Genomic DNA, 20,637 nt, shown 5'->3' with positions numbered 1-20,637 from the left:
CTATTACCACTATGATGAGATCTGGAGCAATTTTATGCAAGATTATATTACAAGAATATTTTTAAGTTTTGCATAATATCATCCGAATATAATTTTGCATAATATGTAGAACAACCTCCATAATAAATGAGGTGAAATAAATATTTTGCAAAATCATAGCGTGGAAATTTTATAAAAAAAATATAATAATATTCCTACAAAATAATTCATATTATGATATGATAATTCATATTATACTAAATTGTATAAAACAATATTATACAAAACAAATAATATTCATTTAATGTAATTTTGCACCATATCTTTAAATGTAATAATAAGTTTGAAAAATAGATATTATGCAAAATCAGATTGATTGATATTATCCATCAATAAAATCTTAAAAAATAATTTTACATAGTATACCTAGCCACACCATCAGCTTCGTAATAAATCAAGTTGCCCAACACTCTCGTATTAAAATTTATTTTTGAGAAAACTATAAACTCACCCTTCAAACATATAAATATATGCACATTCCCGTCCTTTTGAAACCTTGATGCTCCTCTATTTTCATTTCATCACATCCCGAAATTCATTCAACAGCAACATGGAAAGCAGTCAATGGAATAAACTACCAGTTGATCTGCTAATTCGAGTCCTAAGCAGGCTTCCCATCTTGGATTTACGTAAGCTATCGCTCACTTGCAGGTATTTCCTTTCCTTAGTCTTAGATCCCTCCTTTGCCCTTCACTACGATAGAAGCTTTGTCGGCCACCCAATGTTCTTTCTTATGTCAGATTTGATTGAGAAACGCACACAGTCGCCGTCTTTAAAGTCCATTATTTGGCAAGCAGGAAGGCTTGCCAACTTCACATGGCGAAACCCATTGCTCCATGACTTACCGGAATACCAGTGGAGGAGGCCGGTCACATACGGCGATGGGTTCATGTGTTTCGAGGGATTCGTAGGGCCTAATTATCTTCACGATATTAACCATGAGAACACCAGGTTACTGGTGGTAAACCCAATATTTTGTAAGGAGAGCCGGATATTGAGTGTACCCGCCATGGCTAACTCAGTTCGCGATTCCTAAATCCACCTCTATAGAAAAGTTAATGCTCCGTCCTTACACTCACCTGACAGGAGTTTTTTTCCATTGCTCTGTACAAGTCTTCTGATGTAAAATCTGTTGAACAGACGAACAGAGAGGGAGAAAATTACAGTATTGAGACGACTGCTTGTTCGAAACAATGAACTCTCGGCTAAACTAACTGCATCTCCCCCAGAATAATCATAATGAGGAGATTGCTGGTAACCTAAACTCGACATAGAATAGAGAAAATGTGTAGCTGTTGTTTCGACGGCATTATCAGCCAATGGGAAACCAATACGCTCAAATTCTTCATTTCCGATGGAATTGTTCACAACTAGGTCGCGCCATGAGAATTTCCTGGTTTCTTGAATGTTCCATAATTTGAAGGCTTCATCTAATATATGATTACTGCAGCCCTCATCGTTATAGCCATTTTCTCTTACAATTCCACAGTGTCGAACGACTATTTTTATTTTAACGGTAGTGGCTTTGAACACAGGATTTTGAACAGGAACAGGAGATTTTGATCTTGTTCTTCGATTTTCTAAAGTCCTGGGTTGAGATTTGTTCATTGACAGGCATAGCTTCTTGCCCATATGAGTGTTCCAGTAATTCTTGATTTCGTTGTCTGTTCGACCAGGCAGCCGTCCTGCTATTAGAGACCACCTGCAAATACATTGTATAGTTGAGATTAACTCAATGGAAGATTTCCAAAATATTTCAAAACCTAAGAAAACCGAAAGTGTCATGTGCACTGATTTTCTACATACCGATTTCCAAGAAGACGATGCAACCGAATAATGAGCTCCTCCTCATCGGGAGAAATGTTACCACGTTTAATGTCGGGGCGAAGATAGTTAAGCCACCGCAACCTGCAACTCTTTCCACATCGCTTAAGACCTGCAAAACAAAACCTACCCGCTCATTTAGCCTCTCAATGCGCATTTTGTTTGCAATAAAAATTGCAATTAGAATTTTACTGAAACTCACCTGCTTTTTTAGGGATATTTTTCCATCCATTGCTGCTATGAATTCGAATGTATTCAGAGAGATTCATATCCTCCATGGCGGACCAAGCACCACGGCTAAGACCCTTTGAACAGCTAGGGGATCTAACCATCTTCAATATTCTACCGTAACCCGTTAAGACTAACTCAAAACAGTTGATGGTCTGCTCTAACACGGGACTGGCCTCCTCGCTTCCCTTTGAAAATAGCGCGCTTCGAAATTCAAATTTGAATTCAAATCAAATGGGTATATGACACGGGACTGTCCTCCTCGCTTCTCTTTGGAAATAGGGCGCTTCAAATTCAAATTTGAATTCCAATCAAATGGGTATATGAGTATTAATGTCAACATACTATCATGTTGCGATCAAGGCCGAGACTGAGGTAAATGTGCTGGAGGTTGGTAAATGTGCTCATCAATACGCCAGAGGGAGGCCATAGTGGCTGCGGGCAGGGTCGCCGTCAAGGGGCAGGAACACGGCAGCCGGAGAGGGATGGATGCGCCAGATGGATGCCATGATGCATGGTCGAGGATGAAAGGGCGCCATCACGTCAACCACGTCGTCTGCCGCTGTCAGAGGGGGTACCTCCATAGCATTAACTTTGCTATGGAGGTGGAAATAGGAACCTCCACGCTTCACTAGAGTGCCAATAGCGGCCTTGGGTTCCACTCGTCTTTGCCAATTGGGTGGAACGATGGGTAGCTTCACGCACAAGCTACCTGCAGTAGCCAGGAACTTACTTCAGCAGGCCCACCTCCTGTGATGAAGAACATTCAAGAGGCTGATGGGATTCAAGTCAAGGGAATAACTCCAAATACTAATGGTCTGCATAATTCCCTGCTCTCCCTCTCTAGATTCTTTTTTAATTGTTATTATTTGTCAGATGTGGAAAATTTTCCAATTATCCACATATAACATGAATTTTGAATGGATTATAATTTTTTTAATAAAATTATATTTCTAAATTTATTAAATATAATGCAATAAAATTTTGTATATAATTTTAATTATTAATATATGTGATTTCAATAATTTTTTAAAATTTTATATTAAAAAATTGAAATATATATCATTAAAGGGTTCAAATCAATGTGAAGGTCGGTATCTTTGGTAAAATTTAAATGTTTTGATGACTTTTTGAAATAGATTTTGTAACTAATAAGGTCACATAGATATTATTTCCTCTCGCTTAGTTTAATTATTGAATTTTGAAAAGTATGAACCAATTGCCACATTTGAACAATGTCTACATTGTAAATACTCATCTTAGTTTTCTCTGAAAATACTCATCTTAGCTTAAATATAGTTAAATTAGAGTAGAAAATGAAATTTTCATTAGGGGTGATTGAGAGACCTGTAATCATAATAATGAATAAAAGCCCTTAGTTTTTAATTTTAGGTGGGTAAAACGTTGAGTTTGATTGTCATAACCTTTAGTTAAACATCTTTTTAAAGTTCATTGTTTCATAGCTAATATTCTTAGAAATTGAACAATTTTCAAAGTTCATTGTTTCATAGCTAATATTCTTTTGACCAAATCATTTTACAAAATCACTAAGTTTTGGAAGTTGAGAAATTATAATGTTGTTAAATTGAAACATTTTCATACTTTTATTTAATATGGTAAAACCAAGTGCCTTACATAGTCACACAAAAATGTCTAAATTGGAATATCACATGTTACATATAATGTACTTAGTCAAACTATTTTTCATATCTATTTATAATTTAATTTTATAATTATAAAAAATAATTAAACTTGAATCAATAATTGTTTTAACCAATATTTTAAAAAAAAATTCTAGTCAAAGAAACTATTTTTTATCTTAAATTTCAAGCAATAAAAATTAATTATAAATTGATTAATTGTAAAATTTACTGTAATAATAAAAATGATTTATTTAGAAATAAATAAAAAATAAACATGAAATATCACTAGGATATATCTAAGGAAAATTAATATAATAGTGTTGATTCTATTTATCTTTTTGTTTTTATTAAAGTTTTTATTATATATTTATGTAAAATTAACTGAAGGTTTTTAAATTTATATTTTGTTGTACAATAATAATTAAAATTAACAAAATTTAAATTTAAATTTAGGCTTTGAATTTACAAATATATTGTATTTTGTTGTAGATTTTTCTCTGTCTATGTTACATTGTGGTTTTGTATCCAAAGACAATGCTTTTTCTTAATGGTAAGATGTAAGGATAAATAATCACTAGTAGATCTTATTAAGATTCCAATGACTTAATACTTGTTCCTTTCATAACTTCAACAATTGTAGTGCTTGAGAGTACCAAATAAGGTGTTGTAATTGTTAAATTTCAAGTGCAATTTCAATGCACAAAAGTTTAGGTAAAACAGGGAAGGTAAGACATGAATCGAAGCCTTTGTTTTCCATATATGTAGAGAAATAATTTATAGTGATAAATACTTTAATAATGGACAATTTTGAAAGTCTCTTCAACTAATACAATTAAAGAGAAGAAACACGGGGTGTCATTATATGGTCGTGCTTATGAATGAAAAATTTCCAAGCTCGGTTCACATTTTAGAGAAATTACGATTAAAGGGAAAAACATGAGGTATGATAATATGGTCATGATTACGATTAACTTTTGAGATAGATAGTAAAAATTTGAAATCTAACCTTATATTTAAGGAAGTGAAGCAATATTAAATACAATAGTTATATACATTTATACTATAATTATGAAAACCATTAAATTTATTTATATTGTTTATTTTATGTTTGACTTGTAATTTTCCATATATTTCATCAATATCTACTTTATCTATTAGAGTATAGATAATTGATTTATATAAAAATATGCTCAAGTCACAACCAACACATTGTAACTTATAAATTAAACTAATTAATTTTCTAACTATAAACATATTGATCTTAGATTCTAAATTTACTCTACATTTTAAAAGGAAATATATATATATATATATATCTATATATGTGTGTGTGTGCGTGTTAGATATTCTATTAATTATATGTAAATTTATTGTGGGAAAATATAAAACCAATTTATTTATTGTTTAATTTATAAAAAAATTATAATTCATACATATACTTAAAAATAAAAGTGAATATCAAAGAGCTATAAAAACCCAATATACCTTTAAATTCTCAAATTAATTTTTTTGGTATGAAAAATGTGATACATTCATTCCAAAAGAGTACATAAACAACATAATGCAGCAACATATGTCAGAGATTCAGAACTGATATGAGTCCATTGACTCGGTGATCAAACATATTATCATCATTTTTAGTTATCCTATCTATGTGCACAGTTCTAAACATATATACATAATATTCAAAATGCAAAATAGTATAATAGTTCCTTGTTCAATATGCAATTCCTGTAATAAACAAGATATTATGTGTAAGACACTATAGTGATTTAGAGACATAGACAACAAAAAGGCTGATATATTCCATCAGTAGAAGAAAAATTGGATTCAGGAAGAAGTGGAATTATCTTGGCAGTGGCAGCACCCCGACATCCATGCAAAGGTCCCCCATCTTGATCTCGATATGCATCCCATCCAGCTTGTCTAGTAGCCCTTTCTTTGAAAGTCCATCCGCAGCTTGATTGAAATCTCTACCAATATGTTGAATCGTAGAGTCATTATGAGAATTCCAGAGATGTGTGATTTATTGCAATCATCCTTGTAGAATAGGTTGGTATATTTTTGCATCTCCCCTCCCATAATCAATGATAATCTTGGAATCTCCGTATATGTGGATTTTAGGAATGTTCAAAAATTTAGAGAAACGGAGTAACCCCCATAATGCCATAGCTTCTACCTTAGTGTTTGTGACGTTGCCAGCACCCCAGTGGATCAAAAAATCCTGATATAGTGAATGAAAGATCAAGAACCCACATCCACATCTACTTCTTTGTGATGCTCCATCAAAGAAACCAGCTGGATAATCAATCTTCGAACAAGGTGGATTTTGTTTAGTTTTTTTTATCCCATACCAGATTGTAGTCCAATGGAGTGTATTCCTCCACCTCCAGATCTCCCAAAAGAGATTAGGAGGAATATTGCGCCAAGTAATATTTTGCTGGCTCCACCATTGTAGCCAGTCAGAAATAAAGGTAAACTGAGTGTATTGAAAGCCAAAATCTCTAGCACGTTTTTTCCAAATCTGAGTAGCCACAAGACATGTTAAGAATAAGTGGAGATTGTTTTCCTCTGTATTCTTGCAAAGCACACATATCCCCAGACCATACCAATTTCCCTTCTGGAGGTTTTCCCACGTTAGTTTTTTATTTTTCTAGACCAACCAAAGGAAATGAGTGATCTTAATATGAATTTTAGTTTTCCAATATTTAAAGAACCAACTTACCTCTGGGTGTTGAGTGTCCTAACGACAAAGTGTAATATATGTGTTCGCCACCATGACATTCTCTCCCTTCATTTTACCTGTCAAAGTGATCATGTCCCTATTCGCATCGCTACTAATTTGAGAAAGTTGCAAGTGTGTTCGAAGCCTATCCCATTCTTATGTTGCCTGTCCATTCAATCTCAAATCCCTAGATCGCTTCCAGATGGGGCATCTGTCATGCTATGGCGATATAACTTGCTTCCAGAAGAATATTCCGCGACAATTTAATCCATACATGAGGCTATCAGGAAGCCTACCAGCAGCTTCGATACCCAGAATTTTGTCCAGGCCAATAACAATGTGATGACCAGTTCCCAATTTCTAGGTGAGTAGCATAAGAAAGTAGTGACAAACTTTTGTAAAACTGAGCCATATAGCTGAGCCCGATTTGTTATCGATACTTCCCCTCCACAGCCAAACAGGAAAATCAAAGTCCTTCAAGTATTTGTATCTAATGATCATACCCCAGGTGCCTTCCCCAAATATCCCTCTCCATAATGATTTAAGTAATAATGCACAACTGAATCTCCTCAGATTCAATATGCCCCAGCCTCCCAGACGCTTCGGCATGGTAATATGATCCAGTTTAGTAAGATGGAATTTGTTCTTATTTTTCATACCAGACCATATGAAATTGGTGATGATCCCATTGATTTTTTTGATGATGGTGAGTGGTAGATGGAATAAGTGTGCCCAGTACACTCCCATCTGCGTGGTCACTGCTTGTGTCAATGTGATGCGACCCCCCATGGATAGGCATCTGTATTCCCAGCTAGATATTTTTTTATAGAATCTGTCCATGAGCCACATCCAGTCATTGACCTTGTAGCTGCATGGTTTGATATGGAATCCGAGGTATTTCATACCCCCTGACAATATCTCAGAAGCCACTCCAAAAAACCTTCGAATGTAATCAATAACCTCCATATCAAATTGGTCATGTATAATAGTAGATTTCCAATGGTTCATAATTAAACCAGATGCATTCCCAAACTTAGTGAAAATATGAAAAAGATGTAACCAAGCAAACTTGTTAAGGAGCCCCATGATGAGCACGTCATCCACTAAGAAGCTATGCGAGATATCTATGTTCCTACCAAGGTGAAGGACAAGGAAATGACCCTTAGCCAGAACATTTTTAATGTGGAGACTCAACCTGTCCATAGCCAGAACGAATAAAAGTGGGGATAGAGAGCAGCCCTACCGAAGACCCCTCCCAGCCTTGAAGAATGTTATAGGGTATCCATTAATAACCACAACATATTGTACATTTGAAACACATACCATAATTCATTCTGTTGCAGTGGCTTGTATACTAATTTTGTGGAGGACCAGCCTTAGATAACCCCAATCCAAACAATCAAATGCTTTTTTAAAATCCACTTTCATGATAGCCGGATTTAATTTTTTTTTTTGAATTGAGTGCATACTTTCCTGGGCACTCTCCCAAGCATCATGAATCTTTCTGTTTTGCAGAAATCCGAATTGTTTTGGGGAAATATACATGGAGAGGGTGTGCCTCATCCAATTTGCAATAGTTTTAGAGATAATCTTGTAAACAAGATTACAAAGAGATATAGGACGGAAATCCAAAAAGGTGAGAGTATGAGTCTTCTTCGGGATCAGCGCGATGTAAGTGGAGTTTATGTGAGGATGTATAAAGCCCCGAACCCTTGATTCCTCAACCATATCAACAAGATCCTGTTTAAAGAGATCAAAAAAATGTGTGAAGAGCTCCACTGTCCATCCGTCGGGGCCAAGACTCTTATCCCCCTTGAACGATTTCAGGACCCCCCGGATTTCCTCATCTGAAATAAGATGATAGAGCGCCAGGTTAGCATCCTTGTCAAACATGGTAGGAAAATGTTTGACCCCCCAGATTTGGTCCTCCAGATAAACCAAATCCTTTGGCTATAAGCTTGCTAAAAGTGGAAAATAGCAGTGCGACTAATGTCTTGCTACGACTGAAGCTTGGTACCATTTGAATCAGAAATCTCCCAAATGGAATTTATTCTTTGCCTATAGTTTGCATATCTATGAAAAAATTTGGTATTCTGGTCCCCTTCCCGAGTCAAAATTGCTATGCTTTTAAACACCAAGTAGTCTCTTTTATATGGATCAATTTTTTCCTCTGAAGTTCCATAACTTGTATACAGTTTTGAATGTCATCAGGTAGATAATGTCCAATTAAATAGTTGTGTATGTCTAGAAGTTCTTTAGTAATAACAACAAGCTCTTTATTCATATGCAAATGATTCCTTTTCTCCCATGACTTAGGCTCTCGCTGCAGGAACCCCAGCTTGTCCTGAATGTGCCTCATGGGAGAGGAACACCGAACCCCGCCAATGTTCCACACATCACACACAAGGGAGTTAAAATCTGGGTCCTCAAGCCATACCCTATTGAATTTAAAGGGCATGCCACCTCTGTAATCATCCCTTCTCCAGTGAAGTGCAATGGGTCTGTGATCAGATATATGACAACTAACCACTTCAGAATATACCATCCCAAGCCTCTCAATGATCTGATCGTGTAGGAGAAAGTGATCCAGTCACTTTGCAATATATCCCACACCTGACCTCCCATTGTCCCAGGTGGGGATAAGCATGGAGGGGAAAATGTCCACCAGATTGTGCTCCAGGATGATATCCTTAATACGATCAGCCATGACATCGACCTTTCTGGAACATCCCCAAATCTCATTCAAACCAATAGTGCAATTTAGATCCCCCACAATGATGAGTGAAGTAAGATCCAGTAACTCCGACTCGATCAGATTATCCCAAAAAATGGCTTCATCACAGTGTGGTGCATATACATTAAGGATGTGAATTCTACCCTTGAGCCTGCGAATGTGACCAGCAAGGAGGAAGCCAACAAAACATGAAAAATCCTTGACATTGACCCACCAAGAATCTGAGATAGAAACCGGCCCACCTGAGAGGCCGTGAGCATTAGTGGCCACCATATACGAGTCCAGAAGAATTTTTCTAAAGTACTCAACCACCTGTGGAGCAACATGCATCATTTCCTGAAGAAGAATAATATAGCGATGGAGAGAAGAGAAAGTTCTCTAAGGGCGATGAATTTTGGGGCGGCCCCTAGCCCCACATATTAAGAGAGAGGATGAAGGTCATTTTTGACCATGTGTGGACATTCGTGCTCCAAGGGCCCGAGGGGAGGAACTATTGGCAATGGGGACATCGATGAGAGAATGTCCATCATTAGGACTAAAAGGGAGAGTTTGGGGAGGACCTCGAAAATGTTTATTTCCACGGTTTTGTTTTCAACGAACAATAATATTCCAGTAGATGTGGGGCTGATGTGAGGGGATGAGTGACCAGTAGGCTTGTGAATAGTGAGTGACTAGAGATCTAGTGTCTTTTTCTGGAGGAGAAAATCAAGGTCACTATCCACGAAATTTGTGGGGGAGTTTAGAGGAGAGTGTGGTGATGTAGGTCCAGATCAAGATGCCTAGGAATGTGGAGTGACGCGAGAGGATGACAACACAGGGACATACATGATGTAGGTGGAAGAGAGCGGGTCTCGTGATGTCAGATGGCGTGGAGCATTAGGTGAAAGTGGTAGACAATCACGAGGAGAGGAAATGTTATGTTCAGTCGGATGAGGTGAGGTGGCTTCAATGGAGGGAACATCAGACCCATCAGAATTATGAGGAGATGATAGAATAGGAATAGGGGCAGAATCAAATGGATTAGCTGATAATTGAGAATAGTGATGTCTAGATGCGGGAAGATTCGAATTACCTGCTTTCTGAGGAGAGCCATGTCCGAGAGATGGAGTTTCGAACCAACTACGAGGAGAAACATTAGCTGGTGCATCTTTGCTTTTATGCCAATCTCCATGCCGATGTCGACGGGATGCCAAGGGTCTGCCTCCCAAGCTCTATGGACAATGAGCCAGCAGATGTCCAATGTGGTGACAATTTAGACATCGAAATGGAACTCCCCAGAAATCTAGTCTTTGGACCAAATGTGTGTTCCCTAGCTTAATTCAATATGATCCAGAAACCCGACCCTATACTCCTGCTCAACATGAATTCAAGCCACCCTCTTATCAGGTGCACCCAAACATTGAGGGTCTACATACATGAATTTTCCTATGGTGTTGCCAATATCCATCAAAACTTGCTGCGTCCATAATTCAATAGGTAAGCCAGGAAGCTTAACCCATATCAACTTGCTTTGGGGAGTCTCCTTTAGAGGGTTGAAGCCAATGTACCTGTTATCACCCCAAGAAACTCTCCTAGGTTGTATATCATAGATGCTCGGGAACATTACAAACTCAACAAAATGTTGGAAAATTGGTAGATGAATGAAAGAAATGCTGCATATTCAAGCCAGATAACCACTTCTACTATGTTTAACCCCAGACATGGGTGAACACCCCCAGACTACAAGGCTTTAGACAACCAATTACTCACAGTTTTAAAGAAAATGTGATAATGGAGAATACTGATCACACCAGGAGATCCACAGGACCCTGTAATGGCCTGCTGCAACCAGTTAAAAGGTCTGTAAATCTATTTCCTAATGCACAGACAGGATGACAACTCTCTGGCATTAAAACAAAAATACCTGCATACAAATTCAATGAAACAACTAGATTCCAACATAGAGGTGGGATGACAGCCCCTCTAATGCTAAACATCAACAGCACATGAATAAATACATAACAGGAACATCCTGGAACAAAGAAGAAGTGAAAGTGAGCAATCAACATTAAAAGAAGCTTATATTAGCTGGAAATGAAGACCAGAAGCTGCAGGTCTCATAGTAGTTACAGTATCCAGAAGTTTAAGTTTACACCAGAATAACATTCATCTAACACTCATCAGCCTGATTACATCTTTATTTTGGGTATATATAGAGTTTGTTCACAAAAAATCTCTGCAGACCCATGCGTGGAGGGGTCACAACTGACCACCAACCGCATTTACAATTAGATATGGGCTTCTGATACAATTTTATTGTCTTCTCCATCCATTCCACTTAGGCTCGCTAGGGAGATTATCTAGGGGAATCAAGTTGAAAGTTGATAGACCCCAAACCCCATTTGGAGGGAATGCAACCATGGTCAAATCCTAAATTATTCAAGAGAGGCGTGGCCTCGTCATTTATAAAATTAGACATTCAAAACTCACTGTCGACCAATTTTGGCAGCACAGCATAACCCCCTTTTCATATGCCATTAAACAACTGGAGTTGTCCAACCGCATCATCATTTTTCTTTTCACATGCCATTAAACTATCGATGTTGGCCAACCACGTTGTCCTTTCACACGATAGAGACAGTTCAACGTGTCATATTTTTATTTGGAGAAGGAGCAAAGAAATGGACCTCTCGGATTAGCTGGGGGAATAGTGTTTTCCCAACCAACTCCATAGAGGGAACACCTTCCTCGACGTAATTAATTAACTTTTAAAATAGTGCCTTCTAGCAAATTTTAAATAAAAACTGAAAAGATAGGGGAGTGAGGCTAGTAGTTGCATGGCTCGCTACGTAGACAAAAAATGGCACTTGGCGATCTCACTTGGATGTATGAAGCATATCATCGATGTGCCTCCACATGTCCCCTTCATGGAGTGGACCCCACCTTCATGTGTTTGGGCCGTTTAGGCTTCCTGTTGCCTCAACTACTCGACCTTCTTTCACTCCTTGTTCATTTCATTTCAGGCCCGAAACTTGCTCGTTTTGCTTCGCTTGGAGTTTTTTGTGAGATGTTCATTTATGGTGAGGTGAACCTCCGTTTATCACATGTTATGGCATCTTGTTCGACTCCTACATTATTTTGTTTAGTTGTTGAGATGTGTTGTTTGGCCTTAGAGATGGGGTGTGGGCGCAGTAAATGGTTTCAGCTCTTGGGTGGCCTCACGTTGCTGCAGGGTTGTATGTCGTCTATTGTGGTTCGAAATTGGAGGCACCTTAGTTTTATTTCTCTTGCTCGCTCGACCCTGTTTGACCCGGAACTAAACACCATGGTTGGCTCAATGTAGCAGGCGTTTAGAGCTTGCCTTCGTCATTCCCTGGTAGGATTCTTCATCTTGCAAGCCATACCTGCAACCGTGTTTGTAAACACATATATTTTCTCAGTATTCACATCATTCATCTTCTTTGTGTTAATCCCTGGCTTTTTGTGTCTTATGTGGAGTATATGTGGCTTCAATTCGTTGCTTTTATGGCTTAGTTTGGAAAAAAATGGTTTTTATGCACTGGTTGGGTTTTTCTCTGGCTTGTTTTCCTTCTGTGAACGTATGGAGTATCTGTGGCTTCATTTTGTGGCTTTTGTGGTTTAATTGGTGGCTTATGTGGCTTAGGTTTAAAACGAATTTGGGGTTTTTGCATGGGTTGGGTTTTTTTGTGGCTTATTTGCCTTCTGTGAATATTTGGAGTATCTATGGCTTCAATTCGTGACTTCTGTGGGTTAATTGGTGGCTTCTGTGGCTTAGGTTGAAAAAAAAATTGGGGTTTTTGCACTCGTTGGGTTTTCCGGTGGCTTGTTTTCCTTCTGTGAATGTATGGAGTATCTTTGGCTTCAATCTGTGGCTTATGTGGCTTAATTGGTGGCTTTTGTGGCTTAGGCTAAAACAAAAGTTTGGATTTTATGCACTAGTTGGGTTTTTCGGTGGATAGTTTTCCTTTTGTGAATGTATGGAGTATCTATGGCTCCAATTTGTGGTTTATGTGGCTTAGGTTGAAAAAAAAATTGGGTTTGATGCACTGGTTGGGTTTTTCAGTGGCTTGTTTTCCTTCTGTGAATGTATGGAGTATCTGTAGCTTCAATTCATGACTTTGGTTGAAAAGCAATTTGGGGTTTCTACATTGCTTGGGTTTTTTGGTGGCTTGTTTTCCTTCTCTGAACGTATGGAGTAAATGTGGCTTAGGTTGAATTTTTTTTGGGGTTTATGCACTACTTTTGTTTTTCGGTGGCTTGTTTGTCTTCTCTTAATGTATGGAGTATTTGTGGGTTCAATTCGTGGCTTCTGGTTGCTTCTATGGCTTAGGTTCAAAAAAATATGGGGTTTTGGTACCATAATAATTAGTTTGTATAAAAGTCTTTGCATATTCCACAGAGTTTCATGAGCCAGTTTCTACATAATAATTTGTTTGTATAAAAGTATTTATTTGTATAACTATGGCTTCTCCAGATTGGGTTTCTCAATGAGTCTTTGCATAATAAATTGTTTGTATAATAGTATCGATTTGTATAATAATTTGTTTGTATAACTGTGGCTTCTCCAGATTGACTTGCTCGGATCAGTCTCTGCATAATAACTTATTTGTACAACAATTTTTGTTTGTATAGTAAATTTTTTGTATAATTGTGGCTTCTCCAGATGGGGTTGTAACACATTCTAGTTTATTTTTGTTCTTACCACTTTTCTACAAACCCTACCTTTTATGTCTCACACATGCTTAAGTAGGAGATATACAAGATTGTGATTTGAGAGGGTTCCTCGTGGTTGGGAAATAATCTGTAAAAGTGAGGTATTGTTCTATAACTTTGTACAATGGAAAAATAGTCAATTAATTAGGCTTTACTGTCTAAGGTGGTTAAATAACTAAAGTCATAACAATTTGTTTGTATCAACATCTCTGCATATTCCACTGAGTTGCACACAGTTTCTTTCTAATTGCTACTGCTGTGTACAAAATCCTGACCCTTGGCACTCTGAGCATGGATAATAAGGATTGTCTCTTTCTTAGGGGTTTAATTGCGATGAATTCACATTGCTATAATGGATACCTTCATCTCTCTTTAGAGTTGCCACAAAAACCTTGAGTATTTCTTATTGGAGACTATTTGTTTCTTATTACGGTTGTAATGTACAGAATCCTGAGCCTTGGCACTCTCAGCGTGAATTTTTTGTATGCAGCATATGGACCGTCTCTTTCTTAGGGTTTAATTTCTATGAATTCACATTGTTGTCATGGCTACATTCATCTCTCTTTAGAGTTCCAATGAAAACCTTGACTATTTATTATTGGACATCGTTTCTTTCTGATTACCGCTGTTGTGCACAGAATCCTGAACCTTGGCACTCTCATCATTGATTTTTTTTATGCATCATATGGATCGTCTCTTTCTTAGGGGTTTAATTGTTGTGAATTCACATTGCTATCATGGCTACCTTCTTATCTCTTTAGAGTTGCAACAAAAACCTTGAGTATTTCATATTGGATATAGTTTCTTTATGATTACTATTGTTGTGTACAGAATCCTGAGCCTTGGAACTCTCAACATGGATTTTTTGTATGCATCATATGGACCATCTCTTTATTAGGGGTTTAATTTCTATGAATTCACATTGATATCATGGATACCTTCATCTCTCTTTAGAGTTGCAACCAAAACCTTGAGTATTTCTTAGTCAGTCAGAACACTAGGGTATTATGTGGATACTTGAGTTGAAACATTGTATTCTACAACTACAATTCTCATAATTGTAGTTCCTTTTGGGGTTATTGTAGCTTATAGAGTTATACTTGTGTTGTCTCATGGTGGAGTTGTAACAACTGTGGCTTCTCCATATGGGGTTGTAACACATTATAGTTTATTTTCATTCTTACCACTTTGCTCCGAACCCTGCCTTCTATGTGTCGCAGATACTTAACTAGGAGACATACAAGATTGTGATGTGAGAGGGTTCCTCATGGTTGGGAAATAATATGCAAAAGTGATGTCTTGTTCTATAGCTTTCTACAGTGGAAAAATAGTCAATTAATTGGACTTTCATGTTGTAGGTGGTTAAATAACTAAATATTATATAATTATGCAACCTTGTGGTGGCCTTCACAAGTAATGTATCTGTGGGAAGTGGTGGCCTTGCCGAGGAAGGTTACGTAAGAGGAAGCATAGACTTTGTCATTCTTTTAGTACCATAATAATTTGTTTGTCATCACAATATCTACATATTCCACTGAGTTGCTCGAGCAAGTATTAAAATTGACACCTGCATTATTTACCTACATCAAAGTGTCATTCATTCGCTGAACAAGATGATAACAAAAAGAAACCTAAATTTATATTGTAGCTAAATTTGATTAAATTCTCAAGCGGATTAACTTGCAATGATGAAATTCTTGAAGAATTTTTTGAAGCATCGTTAAATGAAATCTAGTTGGAGTGTTTATGTTATGTAACAACTATATTATGGGTGAACTTAATAATTATGTCATGTAACAGTTGGAGTGCTTATGTAACAGTAGGAGAAATTATGTTATGTTAGTTTCTGTTACATGTCGGTTAGTTAGTTTTTGTAACATTGGAATTTAGTTAGTCAGTTAGTTAGTTCTTATGTCATGCCAGTTAGTTATTTTTGTAACATTATAAATTATAAACCATAATCAAAACATATTGTATATTTAACTACTATATTAAACTGTTTGTTTGTCTTTTGAACTACATCCAAATACACATTGGAACTTACATTGCAACAAACCAAAAAGGGATGGTAACTTCATCCACATTTCAATTTGTTTACAAACAAAAAAGTCATGCCAAACCTATGCTTGATGGCCTCCATTTTCTGAATTGCCAAAACTTGTTGAAGTGTCTTCCTGAGCCAAGTTTCTACCATATACTTGAGTCCAATTTACTCCTTGTAACCATGAAGGGATTGAATAGACGAATGGAAAAGTTGTGCTACTAACCTCAACACTAACTGGAGGTGACCTATAATACATAGGATTTACCCCTGCACTAGTAGGTTTATAGGGGGTGGGTATAACCCTTGGCTGATAGTGGGGGACCTAGATGTTAATTAGGTCTTGGTATGATGGTGTATAATCTGCAATGTGGTCCAACATGTTGGACATCATCCTGTTTTCCTCCAACTCACTTGCACCATACTCTTCCCTGTCTGTCACCCATTCTTTTTCCAGCACTTGTTGAGTCTTTCTTGCCTCCCTCTCTTTCCTTACAATTTTTTTTTGATATTCTTCTCTTCCCTTGTTTTTTGTGTTTCAAGCCATTCCTTTGCTCGAGCTATTTCTACTGCAATCCTTGAATCTCTATTTTCATTGGCCAACTCCTTCTTTCTCTTTTTAGATTCTTGAATTTCAAGTTTTCTACACTCAGACTTGAACATTAGATTCATATATTCTTGAAAGCTAAGTAACTGTGAAGTCCTCTCTAACCGAATATACTCTATTGTTGAATGCATTGATGAGGCCTTTACTCTCTCTACTGGTAGCTTTAGGAACCTACAAAGTATTGATTGCTTCGTTGTCACATGTTGTTAGGAATCTACCTTTCAACCTCAAGGAAACCTGATTAAACCCCATTGTAATCCTCATTTGGTACTTCATTCTAAATATACTCTTCTTCCATTGATCCATTGTACACAAAATAATGAACAAGTTCAATGCTCAACTATGTTGGCTGACAAGGCATTTTCATGCTTTCATCATTGGTGGATAACACATTATGTTTATTGTTATCCATCGTGGACTCTGCCAACCATGATGATGGGGTTACTTGGGTTGCCATGCTCAATTTGTCATTGTTGACTCTAGTTACATACTTATTTGAAACCACATTTACATTGTCATTTTCATGATCAACTACCTCATTTGGAATATCACATGCAGAATTAGTAGGTGCTTTAGTGGGTGTGGCAACCTCCATGTTATTGACAATTGGTTCATTATTGAATTGTGTCTCACATACATGTTCATCATCATAGAAGTTCCCTTGAGAAAGGGATATCATACCTTCAACAACAATAACATCTTCCTGCCAATCCACATCTTCTTGGGCATCAACTTGGTCATGTAAGTCCTCTGCTTCCTAACCTTCCACAACAAATGCCTGGCTGCAACTAATATCATTAATAAGAGCATCAACGTTCAGTGCTAAAATTCCAATCCTCCTAAATCCAACCTTGATATTAGAAGGTGTTATAGCTCTTTTAAATTCCTTACTTGCAAGATCATCTAGCCCAATTCTTTTTACCTCCACCTCTAGATTCTTTCCCATCCATGAAGCTCGCTCTACCCTAAAATAGTTCTTGAAAGGCCCAAACATGCTGACATCAATGGGTTGAAATCTATGAGTGGTATGAGGTGGGAGTGTTAATAGGTCAATGCCAAAATGGTTGGCCTCCTTGATTGTTTGCACAACCATGTGGGTTCCATTGCCATCCAAAATTAGTAGGTGTCTATTTTCAGGTGAGACACCACCTGGCATAGATGGGGAAAAGTGAAAAATCCAATTCAATAAGAGTTCCTTTTTCATTCATGCATGGAGATGTGTCACCATGTATGAACCTGGTTCACAATTCTATATATAGTTTTTAAGTGGTGTTTTTCTTTTGAATAATAAAAACCTGGGATTGAAGAATGAGTTGGATTGACACAACAAAGTATAGAGATTGACACCTTGCTCCTAGGAAAAAAAATTGGCACATTTCTACTCCCTCTTTGCAATTACCCGCATGCCACAATTCCTTCCAGCCTATAAGCCTGTTTCGGCACATTTCCAGATATGGTTTGGGGCATAAGAGTGTTTCTCATATGCACGAGAAAGTGTGTCATAGAACCTAGACATATTTGAAGGGCATAAATTTAAAGCCTTGTCTCTGTCAAGGCCCTTCGTTGTTCGTAAGAAAAGGTCTGGATGCCTTTTTTTAAACCCACTCCACCAAGATTTTTCAGGAAACCCATATTTGAATGGGTTTGGCCTCCGCTGACACATTTGAGCTCCTATGGATTTGATTTGTATCAACTGTAACCCATGTCCCATTTAAGCCATCTCCTTACACCACACAACCACCTCAACCTCCTCCTCTTTAGTCATAACAATAACATGACCTCTACTCTTTGTATGAGTGAGCCAATTAATCCAATAATGTATGCTTGAGGTTGCAATTCCATGTTTGTTTGTAGATGCACATACTAAATATCCCCTGAACTCTATGTCATCAATTGCACCTAGCATGTCTTCCTTTGTCCGCCCTCTTATGGCATTGATATTCTTCGTTGAGCTTGCACCTTGTATTGTGGTTGAGGTTGGCTCTGTGGTAGATGGCTTGACAGTATGATCTGCCACCACATGGGAACTCTCAACATCATTGCATGGAGCATTGGAAGAATTGACAACATCGAACATTTCCTCTTCTGATGAAGTGCATCGCAATTGGACACCCTTGGTCCCTCTCCTCCTCTTGTTCCTTATACGATCAACAATTGAAACTCGTGGCATGGATGCAACAACATTAATATTGTTAAAATTTATTTCTGTCAGTGGAAGTTGTTTCAGAAATAGAAGCTGAGTCTTATTTCAATAAAAAAATTAAATATGAAAAGGGTAATCAATAATTGAAACCTCTATAATAAAAACCCAGTCTTATTTGTTTCTTGAAATTTAAATATGAATAGGTTAATCAATACTTGCAACCTGCATATATTTGAATAAGAAATGTATGTGTTTGCATCGACTTGAATCTCCATCCACAAATATCAGGGCTTAAATTGATAGAAATATCGGGCCTATGTGTTTGATAGACATATCAAGCCTAAATGTTGCTTGAACATAATCATGTATCTTGAGCAAGTCATCAAATCCATAATATCCCGATCAACCTCAAAAAAAAAGGGAAGGGTACTGAAACTGTCTCCTTACAAATGCTATGAATAGGTGCTGGTTAACTGAAATAAGTTTTAAATTCATTTGTTGTTAAGATCACTAAAACAGGTGACTAAAAGTTGCACTGTTTGAATGTATCTTAAAACACTCCAGTTCTCTACATTGTCATCTATAACTACTTCCAATTTTGCAATTCTGCCACGAGTTTAGCTGCTAACATGCTAACTCTCTCTTTGGATGGTTTGTAATCGAAATCTCCTTTAATTTGATTCAAAATGATTAGTCTTCTAATATATTGTAATGGAAATCTCATTTGATTTGATTAAGAATGATTAGTCTTCTGATATGTAGAAGTTTTAGAGGGGATTACCCATAACAATTGCCATAATGCCTCCTTTAAAATGTTAACTAAAGCCTTTACATCTTGCAATGGAAGAGGCTTATGTTGCTCATACATAACTAAATTCCTTAGCAGTTGTGAAGATTTCTCCTCCATTGTAACTACCTTGTGTTCATTTTCCATTGTGTCTCAATTAACTAAAAACTAACATACTACATTTTCCTTTTAAAATAGACGAGAAAATTCCTAACGATTTTGAAACAAATTCATTAATTCTTTCTTAGAGGCATGACATGACCAAACATCCACGTTATTTCATACAAGATGCCAAATTCATGTGATTAAGGAATGATAAGGCCTATGCGTTTTGAATCAGATGCTCTCTTATTTTTGTCTCTGTTGTCTTTTTGGGCATGATTAACTTTTTATGTCTGTTGACTCATATGCTATGGCTTTTTGTCTGCAATTTCATTCGTAGAAGCTGAATTTTGTTTAAAATTTATACTTTATGGTATTTTCTAGCTTATGGTTGTTATGATGAAGCCTTAAAATTCATGAGAAAAACACCATAAAAAAATAAAATCTCTAAACATAGTTTAAAAAAAACATAAAGATAGTGAAACAAGCCTAAGAACAATACCTATAAACCCTAAAACACTAACAGGATAAAAAATGAAAAGATGAGCATGTAGAGGTGCTTCTTAGGCTAGAGAAGATGTTGTAACAATCACTGATATGAAACCATAGTTGCTTGTTGCACTGTGAAACAATAAACCTTGGCAATATGTCAATGTTATGATGCCATAGATATCATTATCTCATATTGTGGCTTGTAGTCATCGGGGGAGAGAAAAATGCATGGAGTGGAGAGAATGAGTGAATTTGACTCCTCTGGTGGGTCAAAGAGACAAACTTGCGAGTTTGACTCTGTTGATGAAAAACACCTTTCAGAGATGATCTAATCCATACTCACAATTCAGAATGTCTGGAACACAACACTTGTTTCATTGCCTTATACATTAGGCTTTTGCATTATGGCAAGACTACCTTATACATTAGACTTTCGCATTATGGCAAGACTAGACTTTAGCATTATTTTGACAAAAATATCAAGCCTGTGTGTTTGATAGAAATATCAGGCTAATGTGTTTTGACTCAGATGCTCTGGTATTTTTGTCTTTGTTGGGCA

At 36.9% G+C, this 20,637-nt stretch overlaps 1 protein-coding gene across 1 annotated transcript; it reads right to left on the bottom strand.

The window, feature by feature from the left end:
• Positions 1-732: 732 nt before the first annotated feature.
• On the bottom strand, positions 733-2,195 carry LOC149204623 (uncharacterized). Its single transcript, XM_089397170.1, has 4 exons — positions 2,066-2,195; positions 1,846-1,975; positions 1,119-1,741; positions 733-953 (listed from the first exon to the last, which is right to left on the bottom strand). The coding sequence occupies exons 1-4, from the start codon at positions 2,193-2,195 to the stop codon at positions 733-735; spliced, it is 1,104 nt and encodes a 367-aa protein (XP_089253296.1).
• Positions 2,196-20,637: the final 18,442 nt, after the last annotated feature.

The sequence above is a fragment of the Pinus tabuliformis genome, chromosome 1_2 (genome assembly GCF_031772625.1).
Source record: "Pinus tabuliformis cultivar Carrire ecotype Pingquan chromosome 1_2, CPIR1, whole genome shotgun sequence".
In the NCBI taxonomy this organism is placed as follows: Eukaryota; Viridiplantae; Streptophyta; class Pinopsida; order Pinales; family Pinaceae; genus Pinus; species Pinus tabuliformis.
Note: the sequence above shows the minus strand (reverse complement) of the source record. Positions and strands in the feature narration are given on the sequence as shown.

Excerpts from the sequence above, each read along its gene's own strand:
- LOC149204623 (XM_089397170.1), bottom strand. The coding sequence starts at position 2,195 with ATGGTTAGATCCCCTAGCTGTTCAAAGGGTCTTAGCCGTGGTGCTTGG. Across the intron at positions 1,976-2,065 it reads AAATATCCCTAAAAAAGCAG|GTCTTAAGCGATGTGGAAAG; the intron begins GTGAGTTTCAGT and ends TTTGTTTTGCAG. Across the intron at positions 1,742-1,845 it reads CATCGTCTTCTTGGAAATCG|GTGGTCTCTAATAGCAGGAC; the intron begins GTATGTAGAAAA and ends ATGTATTTGCAG.